A 22108-nucleotide genomic window follows, 5' to 3' on the forward strand; every position below is an offset into this window, starting at 1 on the left:
GAAGGAACATAGACGAATGGATAAGTAATTGTCTCATTATCGGGATTAAATAAAGTCCATAAATTAACTAGATTTTCCTTATTAAATCGAGCTAAAACTGGAAAAGCTCATAGTTCATCTGCAGAAAAATTTAAGTGAAACAACGAGTAATATGAAAAGCAAGCATAATAATAATAATCTGGCCGAACTGTCCAAGAACCATCATATCCAATCTTATTGTGTGTCAAAACAAAGTTTTTGGAAATGGCTTTAGAGATTATACACAAATTATTGAAACACTCGTCCCTATTGGCAACAACTTAGAACAGCCGGTATTCACAAGCGTCGCTTGAAGTGAATATTTCACAAAACAAATCATTCGCCCCAGACAGAAACAAGTAGTAATCACTTGGTGCCAGATCTGAACAACAAGGTGGAAGCTTAATAATTTCCCAACCAAGCTCCGGAGAATTCTGCCGAGTCACTATCACACCCCTCGTCCTGGCGTGCTCCTTATATTCCTTCCTATTGGCCAAAACAGGCCGCTTCTGGGCGATCGCCTCCTTTAGACATTTGAAAACATGAGTCCGAATTAACAGTTTTGCCCTAGAGAAATAGCTCATAGTAAATGACTGTCTATCAATCCCACCAAACACATAACCCTCTTGACCGTTAAATCTGGCGAAGCCACCGCTTGCGCCACCAGACTTCGACCACGACCTTTTTTGCTTGACCATCTACTTACTCGAAAAATGAATCGTGGAATTCAGTCTATGAGGTACATGATGGTCAAACTCGACGACTTTCAATATTTTATCAATATTTTTAATAAAATATTTAATGCATCTTTGATAACAAAACAGCCACAACGAAATCAATGAAATCCAAATTCTTAAAGAAATCAACTTAAGCAATCACAAAACTGTCTGAGAAATTTGTTTAACTACGATCTCTTATCCTTCTAATTTCATTCGCGCTATAGATTGCTAAAACCATCTTTTGGAAAAATAATAGATTTATTTTTTCTAAAATAAATATCTGGTGCGCCCACCGGTTTCAAATGACCGAACTCAGCTACTCTCGAATTTTTTCAAGATTCAAAGTCAACAAGCAAGAATTGATCCCATGTTTTCTATCTAAATTTGGAGTAGAAAGAAGAGTGCCAATTTTAAATAATCTCCAGCATACAATTGAAACTCTAATCACTTCAACGTTTCTGCATATCATAGGTATATAGATATAATTTATGTAGTTTATTTTGCAATATATGTATGTATGTATATTTATATGTTAAAAATTGTAAAGAAGCAGTGAGAGTGAACCGGCATAATACCTAACCACTATACTGAGCTTATTTATATAAATATAAAAAAAAATTTAAATAATCTGCCCAAAAAACGTTTTCTCAGTTGATGATAGCTGACAAATAAAATAACAGTTCACTCACACATATGTATGTCTGTATACATTCAAACAAGAACCCACGGCATTCAGTGGAAAAATATATAATTAAAAATTTAAGTTAAAAAAAAACGTATGCAAACTAACAAAATGCTTCTAGCTAAAAGCAAAGTTTGTTTGTAAGCAAAAAGCCGAAACGCCAACAGTGATGCATTCGCTCGTTGGTTGGCAATTTATAATGAGCCGCTAAAGCATGTGCCGAGGCGTATGAGCAACATATGTACAGAAGGCCAAATTTAACCTGCCGCGGCAAGTTGAAAGTTAATAAAGTAAAATTTACCCCCGTTTACATGGTAAACAAATACAACAGATACATAAACGTAATAACAAAAAATTGAAATTAATTTGAGCGTTTTCTAATATAATATAACTCTGCAAGCGATTATTTTTTTTTTTCTTTAAAAATTTTAATGCAACTTCTTTCACAAATAGATATTTGCCTTTTCTTATATTTTATTATATTATACAAATTTTTTCATAAGTTTAATAGACTCTAAACCATGGTTATAAATAATATATTAATATTACAGTTGAATTAACCTTGAAATTCATTGTGATTCCGATATTCTTATTTAAAAATAATTTTAATCCGAAATCCGAAAATTTGAAACCTTAATACCGGAATAAAAACTACAAACACTTTGATTACAACTTTATAACTGTAACACGAAGTTTGTAACACCCAAGAAATCACGGTGGAGACCCTATAAGATATATGTATATATAAATGATCAGAGTCCCTCAGTTTTTAAGCTATCGATCTAAAATTTTGCTTTTCTTCCAAAAGAAGCAGCGTATTTGGCAGAACTACCGCTATCTACTGTAGCATATAGCTGCCATAAAAACTGAACGATCGGAATCAAGTGCTTGTATGGAAAACTATTTCATTTGACGAGATATCTTCACAGAATTCGGTCCGAGTTATTATCTAAGGCAATAATTTAATCTCCGTAGAAATTGTTCTGATCGAGACACTATAGCATATACCTACTATAAAAACTGACCGATCAAAATCAAGTTCTTGTAAGGAATCATTTGTAATTGTGAAGGGTATTATAGTTCCGTTCAACTGAAGTTAACAATTTCTCTGATTTCTAATAAAATTTCAACATAATTTAACACCCTTTGTCTTATTTCCATCTAATTACTTTTAATTATTATATTTCAGTTTGAAATTGTTGAATACTGTAAATTAAATTTTGTAATCTGGTCATTATAATATAATATTTATAATATGTATGGCAACTCTACCACTTATTAAATTATAATATATATGTGTGGCAACTCTACCACTTAATAAAGACGCCATTGTTCTCAACAGAAATATATAAATCTCCTTTTTTATTCTTTTGCAGTTCAAAATAAAATTTTCAATTTTAATTCCAATTTCGCATTTAAACGTTAATACTTTTCCAACACATATTTTTCGATTTTCCAATTAAAATTTGCGAAATCGTTATTAAATATTGGAAATTTAATTCATAATCCAAAATTTTTAATTCATAAATTCGCTAACCTGCTCTAATATTAAATACGAAAAAAATTCCGTATTTTTTTATCTCTCTCATCATTGATTTTTCTTCTCCACAGCTTCGATGTAGAAAATGGCCAAGGCGCTAGATCACCGCTTGAAGGCGGCTCACCAAGCGCCGGTTTGGTACTGCAAAATCTTCCACAACGTCGCGAATCGTTCTTGTATCGCTCGGATTCCGACTTTGAGATGTCACCAAAGTCGATGTCACGCAACTCAAGCATTGCAAGTGAAAGGTATGTCCAGATTTGAAACTTACATATGTATATACAATAGTCCACTATTTACTGGAAAGTAATTGATTTTACAATTAACTGCAAAAAAACAACCATCGCAAACATTTTATTTTCAACACGTTCACATTTTTAAACCCACGCAAGCTTTTAGAAGTAAATGAAAACCACAAAAGCACTATGTGCCCATCATTTTCATTTAAATTTAGTTTCATAATTACTTGCATTAATTGTAATGCGCACATAATTACTTTTCAATTACAAGCGTACTTACATGTTTATAATTCCATATTTATTAAATACCCACTTAGTTTGAATTGAAATATTTACCGTATTATTATTATTATTACTATTAATATTAATATTACTTTTTTTTCTACCCACTATCGAGAGTCTAACCACAATCAACATTGCAAACATGCCGTTTGTATGCGTTTGAAAACAAACTACAAATACCATAATATATATTTTGTATTGAAATTTTCCACCACACAGTTCCATTTAAATTTCCATTATCCTTAAGCCGCTTATGAAATACAATTACGCATACTTTTGGTGGCAACAGTCATCTCGTTTTCTCATTTCATTATTATTTTTTTGTTCTTTTATTTTATTCTGCTGCCAATGGAGTTACATATTTTATGTAAATGCGGCAAATTTTTCTTCTCTGCATCTCACTTACCATTTTCTTCAACTATTCGCTGTGATTTTTCCATTTTCCTTTCTCGCCTTCGCTTGCAACAATTTTTGCGCTATTCAATTCTCAGTCTTTTCTCTTCGGTCATCTAATTTGCTTGGCATTTTTCTATTGTAATCATTACTAATTCATTTGAGAATTCTTCAGCTTTGAAATACCATCTCTATCGTCTTACGTTACATTATTTGATGAGATTGCTTGATTTGATTAAAGTTTCTTAAATGTACGAGTATTTTCTATAATTTTTAAAAAGACTAAACTCATTATATTTAGTTTAATTAAGCGTAATTTTTGATTTTATATCAGAGACCGTAATCATTACATGTTTTACTTAAAAATTACGTAATAGATATTATACAATATATTGAATTTTACGATTTTTTTCATCGATATTAATTAATTAAATATAAATAAAAAAAAGTATTATTATTTTTAAGCAAAAATTATAAAAACAATAAACATGGATTTTTTTTAATTGTTTTTTTCTCTTGCTCAAAATAAAACTCACTTTAGAAACAAAGATTGTTTATGAACTATTTTGCTAACCTCGTTGCATGTCCATTTAGAAAAAATCGAAAGGCTCAAATTTATGTTATGGCTTTGCCAAGCCGCCTTTCCAAAATCCAAGCGTAATTTTTACCCATTAAGATACCTAACATCAAAGATTATAAGTATCTAATTTTGTCCAAAAAATTTATCCAGGCTTCAATATCGCATGAGGCACTATTTGTATGTATATAAGTCATTACATCGAAAATTTACATTCAAACAATTTTTTCGTGTAAAAAAATTTTTTTTGTGTTCATTGAGGCAAAATATTGCACACCTTTTTTTATTTCGACTCAATATGAAAAATTTTGGAGTTATGAATTTTCAAAATTTCAACTTTTGAATTTTAAATACTTTTAAATTTCAATTTGGAACTATTTTGGTTCAGTTTTTTTAATGGCTCTTCAATCACGACTATGAACCGCTAAAAACACCGTCCTCAATAAAATTTTATCGATGCGAAGCATGTTTGATCCCGCATGCCTCTACTTCTCGTGTGGAAAAAATCTCACTGCTCTAATAGCAAACGCGAGAGACATAGTTTCAAAAATTTGTCAAAATTACAATTTTGTACAATCCACTCCGAAATTTATTAATAACTAAAGAGCTTAATGTACATTTTTCGTTTTGTCTCAAAGAACAAAAAAAAATGTTTTGTACAAAAACCAATTTTTTAAGTAAATCTTCGATGGAATGACCCATATATTTATATTTTATTTTTCGATTTTAATCTAAATCTTTGTTTCATATAGTATCGCAAAAAAATTTAAAAAAACTATTATTATTGAGCTGCCTTGAAACTCAGTTAATTACAACCTTTTATAATTTTCACTTGCTTATGATTTGAGTTAAGAACCTGCTCTTTTGTCGAAACCGCCGATATCGGACCACTAAAGCAAATAGCTCCCATACAAACTGAACGATCGGAATAACGTGCTTGTATGCTCTTTTTCATTTGATAAGATATTTTCACGGAATTCGGTATGGGTTATTTTTTGACACAATAATCCAATCTCCGAAGAAATTATTCAGATCGAGTCGCTATAGTATATAAATGCCATACAAACTGGGCGATCAAAAGCAAGTTTTTGTACGAAATGTTTTCGTTATGTGAAAGGTTAAAGCATCGTTGCAACCGTAGTTAAAAATTTTTCTTGTTTTTTTCCGAATAAATTCAAAATCAGATAAGTCCGCCAAGAACTCTACTGTGTCAATTAAACTCTTCTCAGATGTAACCGTCCAGTGCAAACTCGCTATAAGTAACAATCAATAATTAAACACGTATACAAACATACACGTACATAAATTGTCGTCTTTACATTTGGCAATGCGGTTTTTTGCACAACGGACTCCTTTGCTTTGAGTTAATTTGTGTATGTGTCTGCACTTGTACTAATTGGGTAATATTTGCAAGCTTATATTTAATGCAAATATGTTGTTGCAAGCTAAAGTTTGGCAAGTATACAAGCGTTCTGGGAAACCACATTGTAATCCACTTGCAAATTGAACTGTATTAAAGTGAACACGGCAACACTGAACGGCACTAACAAATATGTTTATCAGTTGTAGGTCATACGCATACATGCTCAAGCATTGCGGTATACTGAGATAAGCATTAAGCAGAGATATGTATCATATAAACACACCTGCATATCCCAGTAGTAGATTTGTATTTATATTTTTAGCTTCAATATCCGACGGAAATAAATGTGGAAACGGTTTGTTGGTATACAATCATGCTTGACCACAATTTACAACAACACAAACATGTAGTAACTCTATACTTAAGTAGTAGTTGTTACAAGATATACTATAAAAGAGTTTCAAGTGGAGAGCGCATACAGTTGTGTGATTTTCAACCTTCCTTAGTTGGGTCAATTAGTCAATAAACAAGGAAAAACGTTAAATAAATTGCTATGACATAGCAATCCGATCTAAACAATTTTTTCGGAGTGTATATTCTTGCCAAATTTCTTCAAGATACCTCGACAAATGAAGGAGTTTCCCATACAAGGACTTGCTTCCGATTGTTCAGTTTGTATGGCAGCTATATGCTATAGTGGTCCGATATCGGCCGTTCCGATAAATGAGCAGCTTGTTAGTGAGAAAAGGGCAGGTACAAAATTTCAGATCGATAGCTTAAAAAATGAGGGACTAGTTTGCATATATACAGACGGACTGACGGACGGACAGACGGACATGGCTAAATCAACTCAGCTCATATGCTGATCATTAATATATATTTTATAGGGTCTCCGACGTTTCCTTCTGGGTGTTACAAACTTCGTGGCAAACTTAATATACCCTGTTCAGGTTATAAAAGTTTAAATATGCAGTTTTGTGTAAATGATTTTCTAAATGACTCAAGTAGGCGGCTGTATAAAACGAATATGGCGTTAATATTGTCTGTTTCATATTCTGTCCAAGTATAAAACATATGATTTTGAATTTTCTAACAATGCACAAACCTCTTAATGGTGTTCTTTAAGTTTCAAACATACATTTTAGTTTTAAATCCTTATATTTCCAAAAATGCTTATTTAATTTCATCATATCAAGTCAACCCTGAAAAACATTTCTGTTGCATTTATGAGGTTATGTTTGAGGAATAGGTTTTAAATCTAAAAACAAATAATAAAAGGCATTTGAGATTCTGTACTAATTCAGAAACTCTTTTGAAGCTATTACTTTAGACAGTAAGAAATTCAGAAACTTTCCTAAAGATTTTAAAGAATTTTTCTTCTTCGAAATTTCTCCCAGAATATCGTATTGTTTCTTTTAAAGCTCCAAAGTCTTCTAAGAGTACAGACTAGTCAAGTTATGAAATTTTTAAAAGACATGTATTCCTCATTCGACATATTTAATTTTTTAATAGGGACAACAACATAATATTATATAATATTAGAGCGTCTTCAAATTAGTTGTTTTTATAACATATTTCATTGTTGTTTTTAAGAAAAATACGGGTAGTAATTTAGACACTCACCTTTTAAAGGTGTAAGAGTTTTTGATCTCATTATCTCTGTTTCTACGCAGATGCTGTAAATGGTGGCTTTGCATTTTAGTGTAGAGTTGCAAACTGCCTTGCGGGAATTAAAAAACCTGAATATTTTACAATTTCATAGGCAGTTTTCTCGTGCATACTATTTAGAAATATATTCAAGTAAAGAAGTAAAAACAAGAAAACAATATCAGTTTTAATATTTTCTGTTAAATTTTTTTTTATCTATCCATATTCAAAGCATGAATGTTTCCAAAGCGACACACAACAAGTGTTGGAAAATGTGGAGAATATGTGAGTATAAAACAAATAAAAATTTTAAATATTTTGAAAGCGCCACATGTGGTAACTATTCTATAACATCGTGACAGAGAGTGTAAGGTATAAGCACACCACATGCAATAAACTAAATAAATTGCAGCTTACGTCTGTGCTATTTCAATTGTTTACACTTGATTCCACTAGAGACATTATTTGAATTTGTTTCTTTACGGTAGCAGCCGATCTTATAATTGATTTTATGGCAAAAAAGCAAAAGTGGTTTCGAAACCTACCCGAACATCTGGCAAATAGCAAAGGCTAATGCAGACAGTTGACGATCACAAGCAAAAAATTAAAGAAGAAAGATACGATCGTAAAACTAGCAGATGCTATATGCAAGTTCATTAGATTGAAAATTCACTTAAAATCGAAAATGCATTTAAAAGTACTCACACAAAGCAACATTTATTTTTGTTTTGCACAGTAATAAAATGTTTATTTTACTTTTTTTTAAGTACCTCCCACAAGTACAGCTGCCACATTGCAAAATGTCGATGCTCTGCGCTGTTGACGCTCAACTGTCTGCTCTATAAATTGTCATGCATTTATAATGACTCTTAAAAGTTTAAAACGTTCGTTTACTCGGATGACATGACACATACTTTGTTATATACATTATGTACACACATAAATGCATTTGCTTACATATTCTGCTTTCTTCACCATTTTAATGTTTCTCTTGACACTGAAAATGGTCCGAACATAATTTATGGCATGCAATTTGGCTGTCAGTAAACTTTAAAAGCCAATGTTTATGGAAGTATTTTTCTAAAATGCAACATAATATCTTCGAATGTATAGATTAGTGAAACACATGTTATGTGGAAACTATCTGAGAGTAGGAAAATATGCCGATTGGAAAGATAATATACATATTTTAATTCTTTCTCAGAAGCACTGCATATTTTTAATGGTATATATGTAAAAAGAACCGACTGTGTTGCTGGAACTCTGTATCCATAAATTGAGGTATACTAATTTTGTTCACCCCACTGTTGGGGTGATACTAGTTTAAATTAAATAGATTTTCGCCCGTTAAAATCCAAAAGTCTCTCAGCTATAGTTAATTTTTATAAATTACCAATGTTTTCTTGATATTTTGGCTTTCATTAAAGTCCAAACATTCACTATTTAATTGGCGGCTGGTGACTGTGATGGCCAATATAAAGTAACAATATGGTTTTCTTTTTTTCATTGAACACGGAGTCTGCTCCTATGTTTCGGATCTCTTTTTGTAGTATCCAACCATGGTTATTTTGCCCTAAAGCATTACAGCTATCTTCAGTATACAATATTATCATTGTAACGGCGTTCAAGTTTTCTGTGAAGTACCTCAAAACCCCAAATGAGCAGAGAAGCATCCATAAACATGCACCTTTTGGGGATGCCTTAATAAATGTTTAAAACCTTTCTTCAATGTGTTGTTTTAATAGTAGTTTGATCTCAATATTGTATCGTTTGATACCAGGTCTCTGAAGTTTGTCCCGTATTTTATTTAGAAATGCATCTATTTTTTTTAACTAATTTGTGTTTGTTTCTCATATACTGAGCAGTGGTTTCTTCTCAAAAAGGAGAACAATAGCTTTGTCCTTACATTTAGATATCACGTGATTCTCTTGAATTCTCGTCAATAAAGTTGTGACGTTCCATAATGAAGTCCATTAAAATAATCTAAGTTATTATAGTAATTACTCGATTCTATAATGATTATTTGCATTCGAACAAACCAGAGCTGGAGGAAGTTAGATGGAAGTTTATACCAACTTGTAAACTGGTATAAATCGTATATGTATATGGACAGTTAAACACTCTGAAACTATAAAGGAGCTACAGATTCAATATTAAGAAGAGTTTAACAAACACAGCTCTCTGCAAATTCTACTGTTACTTCAGGCATTCTTCTAACTAACTACTTCAGATATCGAGAAACCAAAAATTCCTCAAAATAAATTGTCTTGGAGATGCGGGGCATCGATCCCCGTACCTCTCACATGCTAAGCGAGCGCTCTACCATCTGAGCTACATCCCCAACTTGAAAGTGTCTACATATTTAAAGTTTAAAAAGGTTGCAAAGTTAAACAAAGCTCAAAGCAAAGCAATGAAAAAACAAACTATCAAAAAGACACGGAAAACGAAGAAATGAAATACCCAAAGCAAATGAGGGCAAATACCGTAAGCTATAAAACCATTAAGCTACAATGAATTGCTTATGGCTTACAAAAACTATGTCAGCGAGTTAAATGCATACCGTATTGAACTGGTTTTTTAAACAATCTCATTTGGTATGCAAGTTGTTGTCGCGCTGGTTAATAATGCTTGCTAATGATTTCTTGTAGTTCAAAAGCGTTGTTGTGGATATTGGTTTTTAGGTCTGACCAATAAATTTTTCGCTGTGAAGTGTCACCAACGCTGACATAACGGTATACGGCTCAATGGTCTAGGGGTATGATTCTCGCTTTGGGTGCGAGAGGTCCCGGGTTCAAATCCCGGTTGAGCCCACTAATTTTTTTTTTTAATTTTAGAGGGAAAAGGGTAATATCGTCATTAAAATATATTGATTCAAATTCTATTTTCAAAATTCATTCAAACTTTTTTGCTTTCTGATATTTACATACGTATGGTATTCTCACTTTTACTTTTACTTTAAAGTTTGCTGAGTAACCTAAGATAAAAAAAATGCTTCATATATGTATACCACAAAACTCGATCCACATAAATTATATGTCTCCTTATTATATAACACAAAGTTTGTTACACCCAGAAGGAAACGTTGGAGACCTTGTACATGTAAATATAAATGATCAGCGTGACGAGCTGAGTCGATTTAGCCATGTCCGTCTGTCTTTATATACGTGTACTAGTTTCTTAGTTTTCAGATATCGATCTGAAAGTTTGCACACATTCTGCAAGCGCCTGATTTGTCGGAACCGACGATATCGGACCACTAGAGCATAGAACTGCCATACAAAATAAACGATCGGAATCAAGTTCTTGTACGGAAAACTTTTTTATTTGACAACGTGTCCTCACATAATTTGACAAGCCTTATTTTCCAAAACAACAAAAAACTCTTCGAAGAAATAGTTTAGGTCGGATCACTATGGCATATAGATGCCATACTAATTAATCAAACAATTCAAGCCCTGTATGGAAAACCCTTTTATTTGACGAGATATCTTCACCAAGCACGGATGATTTTTCAAGACAACTGAATAATTTTTAAAAAGTCGTTCAGATCGAATTACTATAGCATATAGCTGTCATACAAACCGTCCGATCAAATGTAAGGAATCTTTTGTATTTGTGAAGGGTATTTAATATAGCTTCGGTGCAACCGCCGTAAACGTTTTTTCTTGTTGTTAGGGAATACCACACACTCTTTCATTCGTAAATTCTGTGTATTTTTTCCTTTTTCGTAACGAAAATCGCTTACTCATGCATACTCGCTAAGTCAACGAAGAAATTCTTTTCCACCGCTTTACCCCTAATTGCATAACGCCCTTTTCGGAATAAAAGGAAATGTATAAGAATGGTGCTAAATGACTATACTCTTACACATATAAATATATATAAATATAAGTATTCAGTGAAAGAATTCATTCTGTCATTATATATGGTAGGTACCCACTGCCAACAAATAATATGGTATATACTTAAATTATAAGGCAATTCGCACACACTAGGCCGCGGTTGCAAGGGGTCTGTAGCCTAATGTGCATAATCCCATTGTCGGATTTTGGCGCGCAATCTCTTTGGGTTAAATAAAATAAAAAATATAAGGGTATGTCTAAATATACATACGACTGTATGCCTTGTACGAAAATACCCTGCAGGACAGGAATACATTCAATTCGATTTAGAGGTCTATTTTTAAGTAGCAGATGCTATTGAACGGCCCTTAAGATAAAAATTACCTAAAGATACTTAACAATGTAACAAATCTCAGTTGTCAATGCCAACATGTAGCACCGCTTAATCTAGTTTTTCATACACTTGTTATAAGCCTCGGCTAGGATATGGCCTTTAGTGCCTTTAGTAATTTTTTTTCGATTTCGACTCATTTTTGGAGCGCCATTCGTTTGATTGTTGGACAATTCCAGCGTCATACTCATAATCCTACCTACGTTGTCAAGCATCTCTTTTGCAACCTCTACTCGATGTAGTTTTTGCAAAAGATTTAGCTATTGTTACGAGTTTAGCATTAACACGTTTCATACCCAAAATATTTGCCAAAATATGTTGATTCGATCCGTATGAAATGTTGAGATTCTCTGCTACATATCTCTCGGATGCCAACATGACGATTTCCAAGCACTTTAACCGTTTAAAACTAAATGCTTTGTGCCACTCAAATACTTGTGTTCGAGATAAAGTAGTCTCCCAAAACAATTTTGAAACGTTTTCAATGATTCCATAGCCGTGACTCCATTAGAAATATAAAATTTCAAGCAAAGTCGTTGTTTAGTTTCAATTATTCTCAGATGGCCGAGGAGAATTGTAGCTAGAGATATGAAATCTTTTCGCAAGTTCACCACTTCAATCAGAGTTAAAAAAACAAAAACACAGCATTTATCTTGTATTATATGGTGCTATGTTTTAAGAAAATTCCTAAGTATTTTTCAAGAATTAGTGAAATAATTTTCACTTTGTTGATTTTCATCGCTATTGTTTTGTACCCATTCGATATTTAATCAATTGTTATTTTGCCGTTGACTTACAAAGAAGGAAGGATATTGCACATAAGATGTAATCAGTATTTGCCAAACTATTTCGTAGATTTAAAGGTGATTGTCTTTAACACACCCTTTATATTGGCGCTCCATATATTGATCATGTTGTCGTTAAAGTTACCTCTATACGATCTGGGTCGGAGACCCAATCAAAATAAATATGAATGATGACCGTGACGATCATGTATATGTGGGAACTGGTCCCTCAGTTTTTGAGATATCGATTTGAAATTTTGCACACCTCACTAACTCTTCAAAAATCTGCTCATTTTATGTATAAGATATATAAGATGACAGCTATCATACACACCTAACTATCGGAATCAGGTGCTTGTATAGAAAACTTTATCATCAAAAGCTATATGGCCCCGTAAACTCTTTATTTTTTATTTCTCAAACAGCTAAGCGTAATTTCTTCCACCTATAGCAGAGCCACAGAGTGAATTCAATACCCAACTACAGAACTTAACCTAATTTAGATATGAGGCCCTAGCTATCAAAAGAAGAATTCAGATCGACTTTACTCTCTTTTAATATGAAAATACATTTACTTCACTGCAAAAGTAATTACCATCATTGTACCTGAAGGGTAGATATCAACACACTTATGTCTACATTTCTGTGTTACCTTTAAGCATGTGTGCACAATAAATGCATACACACGCAAATTTTAGCGCATTACTTTCGCACTTTTTTCTCTTCTTCCTCTCGCTTACTGAGTCTGCTTAACAAAGGCGCACAATGCGATTATTTTCTGTTGCTTTTTGCGTGCCTGCCATACTTTGTTGTTATTACCAACACAATCTGCTGTGTCATAATGTTTAGATATTTGTCTCTCTGTGTGTGTGTTTGTGTTCACAATTTTTGGCATGAGTCGACGGCAACTGCAAATGTTAACGACAAAGCCACAAGCCAAATGACCTCAGTGTGAACGTCAACGTCAGCGCCCACAGGTTCGAGACTGGCACTGCCACAAACAGAATGCCAACAGAAAACAAGCGTCATCGGGTAGACGCTACGGTGTCTGTGGCTTCATTGCTGTCCTCGTCAACGATGCCAACAATGTGAGCAAAGCGTTGCAACACAGTGATATCCACAGCAATCCATCTCTCCAGGGGCCAACACCTGCTATATACTTCTAGTACTATAAAGATTTTTAGGTGCGTTCTGTTGCCTTTTTTGCTACACCTACATAGCTATCTATGTATGTGTCTATATATGTAGTTCTCTTTCATATGTAGCATGCTTGCAGGCTCCTTCAAACACTCTCGACTTGACAATTGATGCAGCGACATTTGACATCGTTTTTAACCTCATTTCGGTGTTGTTGATGGTATTTGCCACAGCAATGAGTGCCAAGTGACATAAACAAGCACACTTACACACGTAATCGCCACAATTTGCATATGTAGACCTTTTTGATATATATGTATTTGTTTCTATATGCCGACATGGATTTAAAATAGTATGCGTCAGCTCGAGCTTCTAAGCAGATTTGCCTCAAGTATTCTGCTGGTGTCAGTAAAAATATTTACCCTTTTTCAATGCGCTTTCACACACTCACAGTCCCTTATACACACACACAGAAATGAGAATACTCTTCATTTCTCGTAAATATTTTGTACTGCCTAAGGGCTATGCGTTATCTACATAGACATACATGACGCCCTTTTATCTTATACTTTGCCACCCATTCGTTCCACTGCGTACTCGACCGTCTTTATTTCTTTGATTTCTTTAAATCATCTTTTCTAAATATGTAAATTTTCTTCCTCAAAAAATTTCTGTATTCAAAGTTCTTAATGAATTTTTTGAAGGAACTACTCTCTACCATATGCCTAAAGTGACCAGATTCAGTTTTAGAGGTTGATATAGCAAACCTACGAACTTATAACAACATTTATTTCTTAGCAGATAGTACCAAGAAATCAGTAAAGAAAACAAAAAAATGTAGTCGTTATTTCTGAAACCAATAATTGAAATAAAATTCAATGCACTCAAAGTCCTCAAATCGTTATACATGTGGCGAAAATTACCCTCTTTAATCACCAGTAGAACTGAAATTGAGGCATCTAGTCATCTATTTAAATTTGACCAAACTTTGTACAACTTCAAATTTTAGAGATATGTACCGCAGTTAGAGAAGATCCCAATTTATTAACTAATTTCTAGGTCCTACATTCAAAAATTTTAGTTTGAACATTTTAGATCGTATGCCATTAAACGTAAAACATTTTTCTTAATTAGAAAGTACTCACTACATATAAAAGTTCTGAAAACATAAATTTTGGTTATGAATATAATATGAAATGGAATGGGAATTTTAAAATATAGTCAGTTCTTTTATTATCCTATACGACAAAAGCTACTTTTTTTCTTGCCACCAAGCCAATATTCTTCGAGAGATTGCATCGTAAGTAAGGAAATAATTTTTCCATTTTTCGAAGTTAGCCTCCGAAATCGAAAAATTTGTATACGAATAAGGATTACTGAAAATCACACTTTCAATTTTTATAGGAAGTAGTTAATAAAAAACTCAAAATATGGATAGAATCTATTTTTTCCTTTCGTACAAATTTTTTGGCCAAAGTTATATCAGAGTTACTATATCGGATCAATTTCGAATTATTAAAACAATTTTTTTTTTCTATTTGAAAGTCTAACTTTGAAACCTTGTAGGTCATTTTCATATATAAATTCCATATTGAAAATAGATCTAAAATTGAATTTCATTCTTTGGAAACTGCTGTCCTTAAGACGGATGTTATATTAGAATGAAAGACAAAGCGAACAGAAAAGAAAATTGAGGCGTTCAGTTGTTGAATTACATAACAGGAAATAGAATACTGTTGTTTATCCACTTATTTTGCCGCAATAATTGCTTGTCTGATGTTCCACTATGCTGTTTTTAGATTAAAGCTTAATGTGATTAAATATGATTATGATGAAATTAATTCAATTAAATTTTCCAAAACAATAAATTATGACTTTAGTATTTTTATAGACAATTTTATGTAAGTAAGTCCCAAAGTACCTAAAAGTACCTAAATAATAGAAAAAACTAACCTCTGTTATAATTTTTGTTTTATTGAAAAAGTTTCTAAACAAATTATTAATTTAAATTAAATTCCAAAGTATACCTAATACTACAATAAATTTAATTTATTCAAACTAAGGCATATTCTTCTCCTTCTTCTTTTAATCAACATTAAGTGACTATCATACTACTTTATTTTATTATGCTTATTAAACTCTGTTCAGCTCAATACTGTGCGAAAGCAAAGCAAAGTCAAGCAAAAGAAATAGACTTAATTAAAAACTATTGTGTGTGCGTTTCTTTTTTTCTCACTAATTTTGCCATACGGTACTCGTGCAAATTCCAACTGACCTACCCCAATGAAAGAGTGCAAAACTACGGGACTGTGCAGATGAAACCACAGTTTTCAGCGCGAAACGGAAAATAATTTTCCTCCATTAATCTATACACACACACTCACCAGTATGTCCACTTATACACACACATTCTTAGCGCTAAGACAACACAATCATTCGCGCACAATTTTACAAGCAGACAAGAAATCAGTCCCTGTAGGAAATAATGGAAGAAATGATGAGTTATAAATTTTCTAAAGGAAACAGATTTGGTGAAAACAGTGATCCTGGAGTCTATTATGATAGCGTAAACTAAAGTTCGAACACTAGTCGACTGTGCTTTGATTAGAAAATTATTTTTTTGATTGAGAAAATAATAAGTGTCTGGAAATTTTTTAAAAATGTAATCTACAGTATTATTATATTACTTAAGTATTATTAAATTAATTATATATATAGAAGGAATATCAGTCATTCGTTATAGTTTGTAGACAGTAACCATGTAGTTCTCACTATATATTTGAAAAAAATACTCAATGTACTGCCATAGAAAATTTTTGTCTCTGCCGCTCTCTGAGAAAGACACTTGAACGAAGTTAACATATCGGTTTAACTGAACACCATGTAATACTTCATACTGGTTTACGTCTAGTTTCCACTTAAGAATTTGATATAAATTAGTATTGATGAAAGCTCTCCAGAGAGAAAAAAGATAAATTTAATTTTTGGGCGTAAAAGAGAAAGATGGTGTGAAACGAATATACCTTATAAAATGTTTGTATGTATATTTTATTATTGTATTTGTTTGGTCCAGTTTTCTACCAAGTTTTGGTGCATTTCTTGTTATAATACGACAAATGGAGGGTTCGAAAGATTTTTTGCTGCTTTCAACGGGCCGCAGGATTATATCTGAAGGCTTTTCACGGCACAAACCTCTGGGGTAAAGCTATCGTGAACAAATGAATAAAGTGAATAAATTTGTGAATGAAGTCCTTTTTATATACAACTTAGCTGCACATTCTAGTACTTCTTAGCCATAAGTAAAGAGTGAACTATCTCGTGACTCGCTAGAGTAGCATCGCCCACCAAGCAGTAAGCACTTCATCCTTCATGGTTGATTTGGCGCACGCCCTAATACCTGCACATATATTTATACGTAAGTACATATGTCTATATCTGTTCAAACGTATAGAGACCCGCTCGACTCGTTCTGCAAATAGAAATGGCTGTGAGATGTTGAATGAGCGAAAAATTTAATATTGCAATTTATAATTGCATTCGCAGAAATGCAAACATTTTCCAGATTCACTCAATCGAGAAGCTGTCAAGGTAGATTGCTAAAGCAAATTCTCCACTTTTTTGGTTTTGTTAATTTTCGAAATTATATATACTCTTGTGAGCTGCTCCAGCAACTGTAGTGTACACAAATTTTATTGTGGCTATTTTCCGCTGAAAACTTTGTTTTGTTGATATTACAGTGAAATCTGAATATCGTGTCTTGGTGTTAATTATATGGTACGTACGGAGGGTATAAGGGAAACAGCTGAGATTGTGAATATTTTCGATTTCGTAAATAAAACACCATCTGTTCATATATAAAAATATATTCGATTTTATCGATTTCAAGAATGTTTTATCATGTTTTTTTTTATTTTTATTTTGACGAAGATTCAATTAAAAAGTACTAACAAGTCTATAGGTATAAAAAAAAGGTTACACAGCTTAGAGGCTTTCACGAAAAATATGCATTAGGCTGAAAAAGCTTTGAAAGTAAATATTTACAGTACATTTCTAAAATGATCCGAATGGTCGAAGAACTTTATTGGAAGAGATTTAATCATGTGATAAGATATATATAGTAAATGTCTTTTGAGATGTCCAACCTCTAATTATGCGTAATCCAATTGAGACATAGATATTTCTCAAAACACTCCGACCAACAAACCTGGTTAGGTTAGATTACGTTCAATGACTGATTCTCAAGATGGGGTCGAACTTGAACTGCTATATGTAGTTCTTTTTGATGTCTTAAAACAGAACTTCTGTTCTTATAAGTCGACAAAGCGCCTTGAGATTAATTAGACGTTTAAGCTTTGTGGGATATCTGAAAGTGTGAGCTCCCAAGTAATTAAGCATTGATCTCGCAAAAGCGGACCGATCAAGAAGGAAGTGTTGAGATCTTTCTACCTCGACTTCTTTTAAATAACTTCTACAGCATTTACGCCGATAGGACAATGACCCCACACCTATGGGACACTAGCCTTACTAAGGTCAAAGAGCTCACTAGACGTCTCTTGATCGACCTTGAGCCAAAAGGATCTTGCAACCGCGCAGCCAAGCCAGCAAGCTCCCGCGAATCCCAGCTATTCAGTAGGTTCCCATTTTACGCTCGCCAGCTTTGCAGTTACCTACCAACCATACTTTTGTTTACACAAACCAACAACTTCGGCATGAAAAACTTCCCAAAGCGTCGATTCATCATTTAAAAAAGCTCATTGCTCCTCATTTAGCTATTTCTACGCACCCGTATCACCATCGTAGGTATGTGGAAAGAGAAAATACCGCCAGAGTTTGTTTTGGTAACTACATAATCCAAAAGATTCAGTATAAACCCTGATATAAATATGTAAGTGTATCCAAACAAATTTAGATTCATTCAAAAGCATGTCTTTTTCGTCTTTTCTCTTTCATCTTTCTGCTTGACACAGGTTAATGGCATTCATGTTCTAGTTTTGCTTTATGATTTTTATTGAAAGCCTTTTGGCCTTACAGAAAATGTTTCGAAAAGACGAAATGAGCCAAATTTAACGCTTTTATGCTATTTTATTTCAAATGCTCGAAATTTTTGCTCTATACCTTACATTTGGTTCAAATGTACTATGCTTTAGGTTCATAGCTGCTTTGTAATGGAAATGTAAATGCAAATGAGACGCAAAAAGGCAAGAACTGATTTTAAAACAAAAAAAAGTAAATACTAGCTGGGTTAGATGTTTCGAGTAATTCTTCATCATAATCATTATTAAATTATTATTTTAAATTTTGTTGGATATATCGTATAAATATCGTATACTGGTACTTTCGTGCTCATTATTCAACTCTCAATTTTCGGTCCTCTTTTAGCCGATAGATTGCAAAAAAAGCTACGTATGATATTTGCAACAGTTTTTTTACTAACTTTTAAATTTAAAAATAGAAAAACAATATTTTTTTTTCAAAACTCTACCATTGACGCGTCCTTGAATGCACCCCTACGGTGCTACGTAGTCGACTTCTTGGCAATAGATTTTAGCTTTAGAACCTTATACCCCAAAAAAGGTATTACTTAATGTTTATAACCCCAGTTATGATCAAGCATAAGCTTTTTTGAATATTTGACAAAATGGCAGGGATTTAAAAAAAAGGCATTTTTGACCACTTTTTTTAAGCTAAAAATGGTTTTTTAAGTAAAAATGAAAAAAAGAAGAACACAAAAAAAGTTTGTGATTAAACATAGCAAAAGGTTTTGTGAATTGGTAACAAATGATGTAAAAATTTCCATCACAAAATTGTAACTCCTTCTACAAGCTTGAAGGTTTCCAGAAGCCAACTTAGCTCACAGTTACTTTCAAACGCATTTTTCTACCGAAATTGCATTAAGTCAGCGCAGGATACAATAAATTGTCACAATGACAAGCTACAAAACTGTAAATAATCGGCAGATGATAGCTGTAAAAAATATTAAAAATGCAATAACAGTCACCCCACCACTTTTCTCGTCGAAAAACACATGCATCTCCGCTACACACAGACTTACTCACGCCGCATGCATTTACCTTCGTAATAACGGAATACAACCGTAAAATACTCAATACCATTGTAAAACAATGGATTAATTAATATTTAATGAATACAGCTGTAACAACCACAGCGCAACAATAAAACAATGCGGAGAACGCAACCGCATACAAACACTTAGTAGCAAGCACACACACACACACACACACACACACACATGCATATAAGGTGTGAATCAACATTGTGAACCATAAACCATAATAAAAATGGAATAAAACTGTGTGACAAAATGCAACCGAATCGAATGGAATCGAAAGTGCAACGGTATGTGACAGAGCAAAACGCAGCGCATCGAACAATGGCAAAAATATGAAATGAATTATACGAGATCAGCAGCATTTGTGGCTGGCCATCAGGTGTGTAAGGACAGGACAAATGCGCGCTGACAACATGAATAACAAATGCGAGGTCAATTAAAAAAATAATATTAATGCATTCCACTAGCGCTAGTATGTAAATGGAGCGGTGTGAAAGTCTCCGTAGAAATAGTCGTACACTTAAAAATGGCTGGCGACAACTGTCAATCGCACATATATACGTATACATATATACTACCTGCAAGTGTGTGCATGTATGCGCGAAATTTATAAATTTAAATTTTATTGTGATAAATTAAGTGAGTCATTCTTCGCTTGGAATCATGTGTACTTAACATCCTACAAATATGTAATTAATTGTAATGGAAATGTTTCATTAACAAAAGAAAATATTATCTTTACAAATTGATGTGTCAATATGTGATTTTTTTTTCATTTTTCAAGATTAATAAGCAGCAAGGCTTTCGTACTCAAACTGAATGGTTGACGAGGACATATATTAATTTAAAAAAAATTCGATAAGCAGGATTTTTTTGAATCCAATCGATAATTTTCAAGCTACAACCTACTAACTACCTAACCAGCTGCTCCAGAGATGATCAAACTTCCTCTAGTTAGTTTAGGCTATTGAGTAGGCTAAGACCATTAAAGAGATTAGAAAGGAATCGAATTTCTCTCTTTCAGACTTTAGGAAATATATGTTTGAGAGTTTTAACAAAATTACAATGACATATTGGTACAAAATAGATGTTAATGGGCTATCCTTAGATATCACCTTATTCAAGACGGCTCTTCGGGCGACAATAATTCTGGGAACTCTTGTCATCTCAAAAAAAAGGCTCTTAATTTAAATAAAACTTGATATTAAAATACATACATATGTACGTTTATAGCTTTGCATAAATTTTTCGAAAAATTAAGGACTTGCGAAAAAAGCTTTAACTTCTTATCAAAAAAAAAATTAGCAGAAATTTAAAAAAAAAAAATTCAATGATAACAAAAAATCAAACCTAGTTATATATTATAACCTAAACAATATTGCCAAAGTTAAAATTCCACTTTAATATGTACGATAGCCTCCAAGTACCAACGTTGCCTGCTTCGAAAAATACAGTTTCAAGTTATACATATGAACATGCTGAAGCTAACTCACCCAACTCCTTCGACACTGTAGAAACTTAAATAGAAATAAATATTAGTTTCACTGTTATTTCACTTAAATGTACTTAAGCCAAAAAAATTTTAAGATTTTTTAGAAATTTTAAACTAACTCCATAAGCCAATGAAATCAATTTTCAAACGTTAAAATTTTATTGTTCTTGAACTAATAACAAATGATGTAACCACTTGTTGATACGATATAAATAGCAGATTGGCAACCGAAATAAGAAAGCATACAGAATCGGCAATGTTCTTATATGGCTCGTAGAGATCATGGTATTAAGTGTTGGCAACGAGATCCATAACTCTTATGGAGCTAGTTAATATCAATCATCAAACTATAATTTTACCTAACTGATGAGTTATGCTCTGGCGAAAATTGTTGTGCGATGCATTTGTGGACTGTTGTTGTTGTTTTGATTCAGCCTGGTTCCACTTAGAGACACAATTATCTACAAGGAAGAAGAGGCCTTTGCTGCTGTGGCGTAAAGTATCAAAGAAAATCCGAATGAGTTCGTCCGCCATTCCGCGCAACAGTTGTGGAACTGTGCCCATTTACTTTATGGTAGAGTTTGCGGAAGGATCTTGATATACGGACTACCAAAATCCAGTTAGTGCAAGAATTGAAACCGAACGACCATCAAGTGCTCCGCACGATCGGTGAATGGGCCTAAATCGAGATGGTCACCAATCCCGATTTTCGCAAAAAATTTTGTTCAGCGAAGAAGATCACTCTTGGTTGAGTGGGTACGTCAACAAACAAAATTTTCGCATTTGAAGTGATGATAATCCACAATCCATTACCTCCTCAAAAATTCTCTGCTTGGTATGCTCTATGGACAGAGGAAATCATTTGTTCATATCTCGGCGAATTCGAACCCGAATTCATTTTCAAACATAATGGCAGACCCCTGTATTTATA

At 33.0% G+C, this 22108-nt stretch overlaps 1 protein-coding gene and 2 non-coding genes across 15 annotated transcripts in view; 2 read left to right on the plus strand and 1 right to left on the minus strand.

Moving 5' to 3' along the window:
* dnc (phosphodiesterase dunce) overlaps nt 1–22108 on the plus strand; it is a 361971-nt gene that overhangs the window by 286146 nt on the left and 53717 nt on the right. For all 13 annotated transcript variants that reach the window (XR_011396450.1, XM_070109867.1, XM_070109868.1 and 10 more), the window contains one exon: nt 3031–3207. Coding sequence is in view for 12 of the 13 variants with exons in the window: in XM_070109867.1 (XP_069965968.1) it covers nt 3031–3207 (177 nt within the window). In the remaining variant the exon portion in view is untranslated. The remainder of the gene's footprint in view (nt 1–3030; nt 3208–22108) is intronic.
* On the minus strand, nt 9729–9801 carry TRNAA-AGC (transfer RNA alanine (anticodon AGC)). The gene has a single exon. It is a non-coding gene; the product is annotated as a tRNA-Ala (tRNA).
* On the plus strand, nt 10199–10270 carry TRNAP-UGG (transfer RNA proline (anticodon UGG)). The gene has a single exon. It is a non-coding gene; the product is annotated as a tRNA-Pro (tRNA).

The sequence above is a fragment of the Bactrocera oleae genome, chromosome 5 (genome assembly GCF_042242935.1).
Source record: "Bactrocera oleae isolate idBacOlea1 chromosome 5, idBacOlea1, whole genome shotgun sequence".
NCBI classification, from domain to species: domain Eukaryota; kingdom Metazoa; phylum Arthropoda; class Insecta; order Diptera; family Tephritidae; genus Bactrocera; species Bactrocera oleae.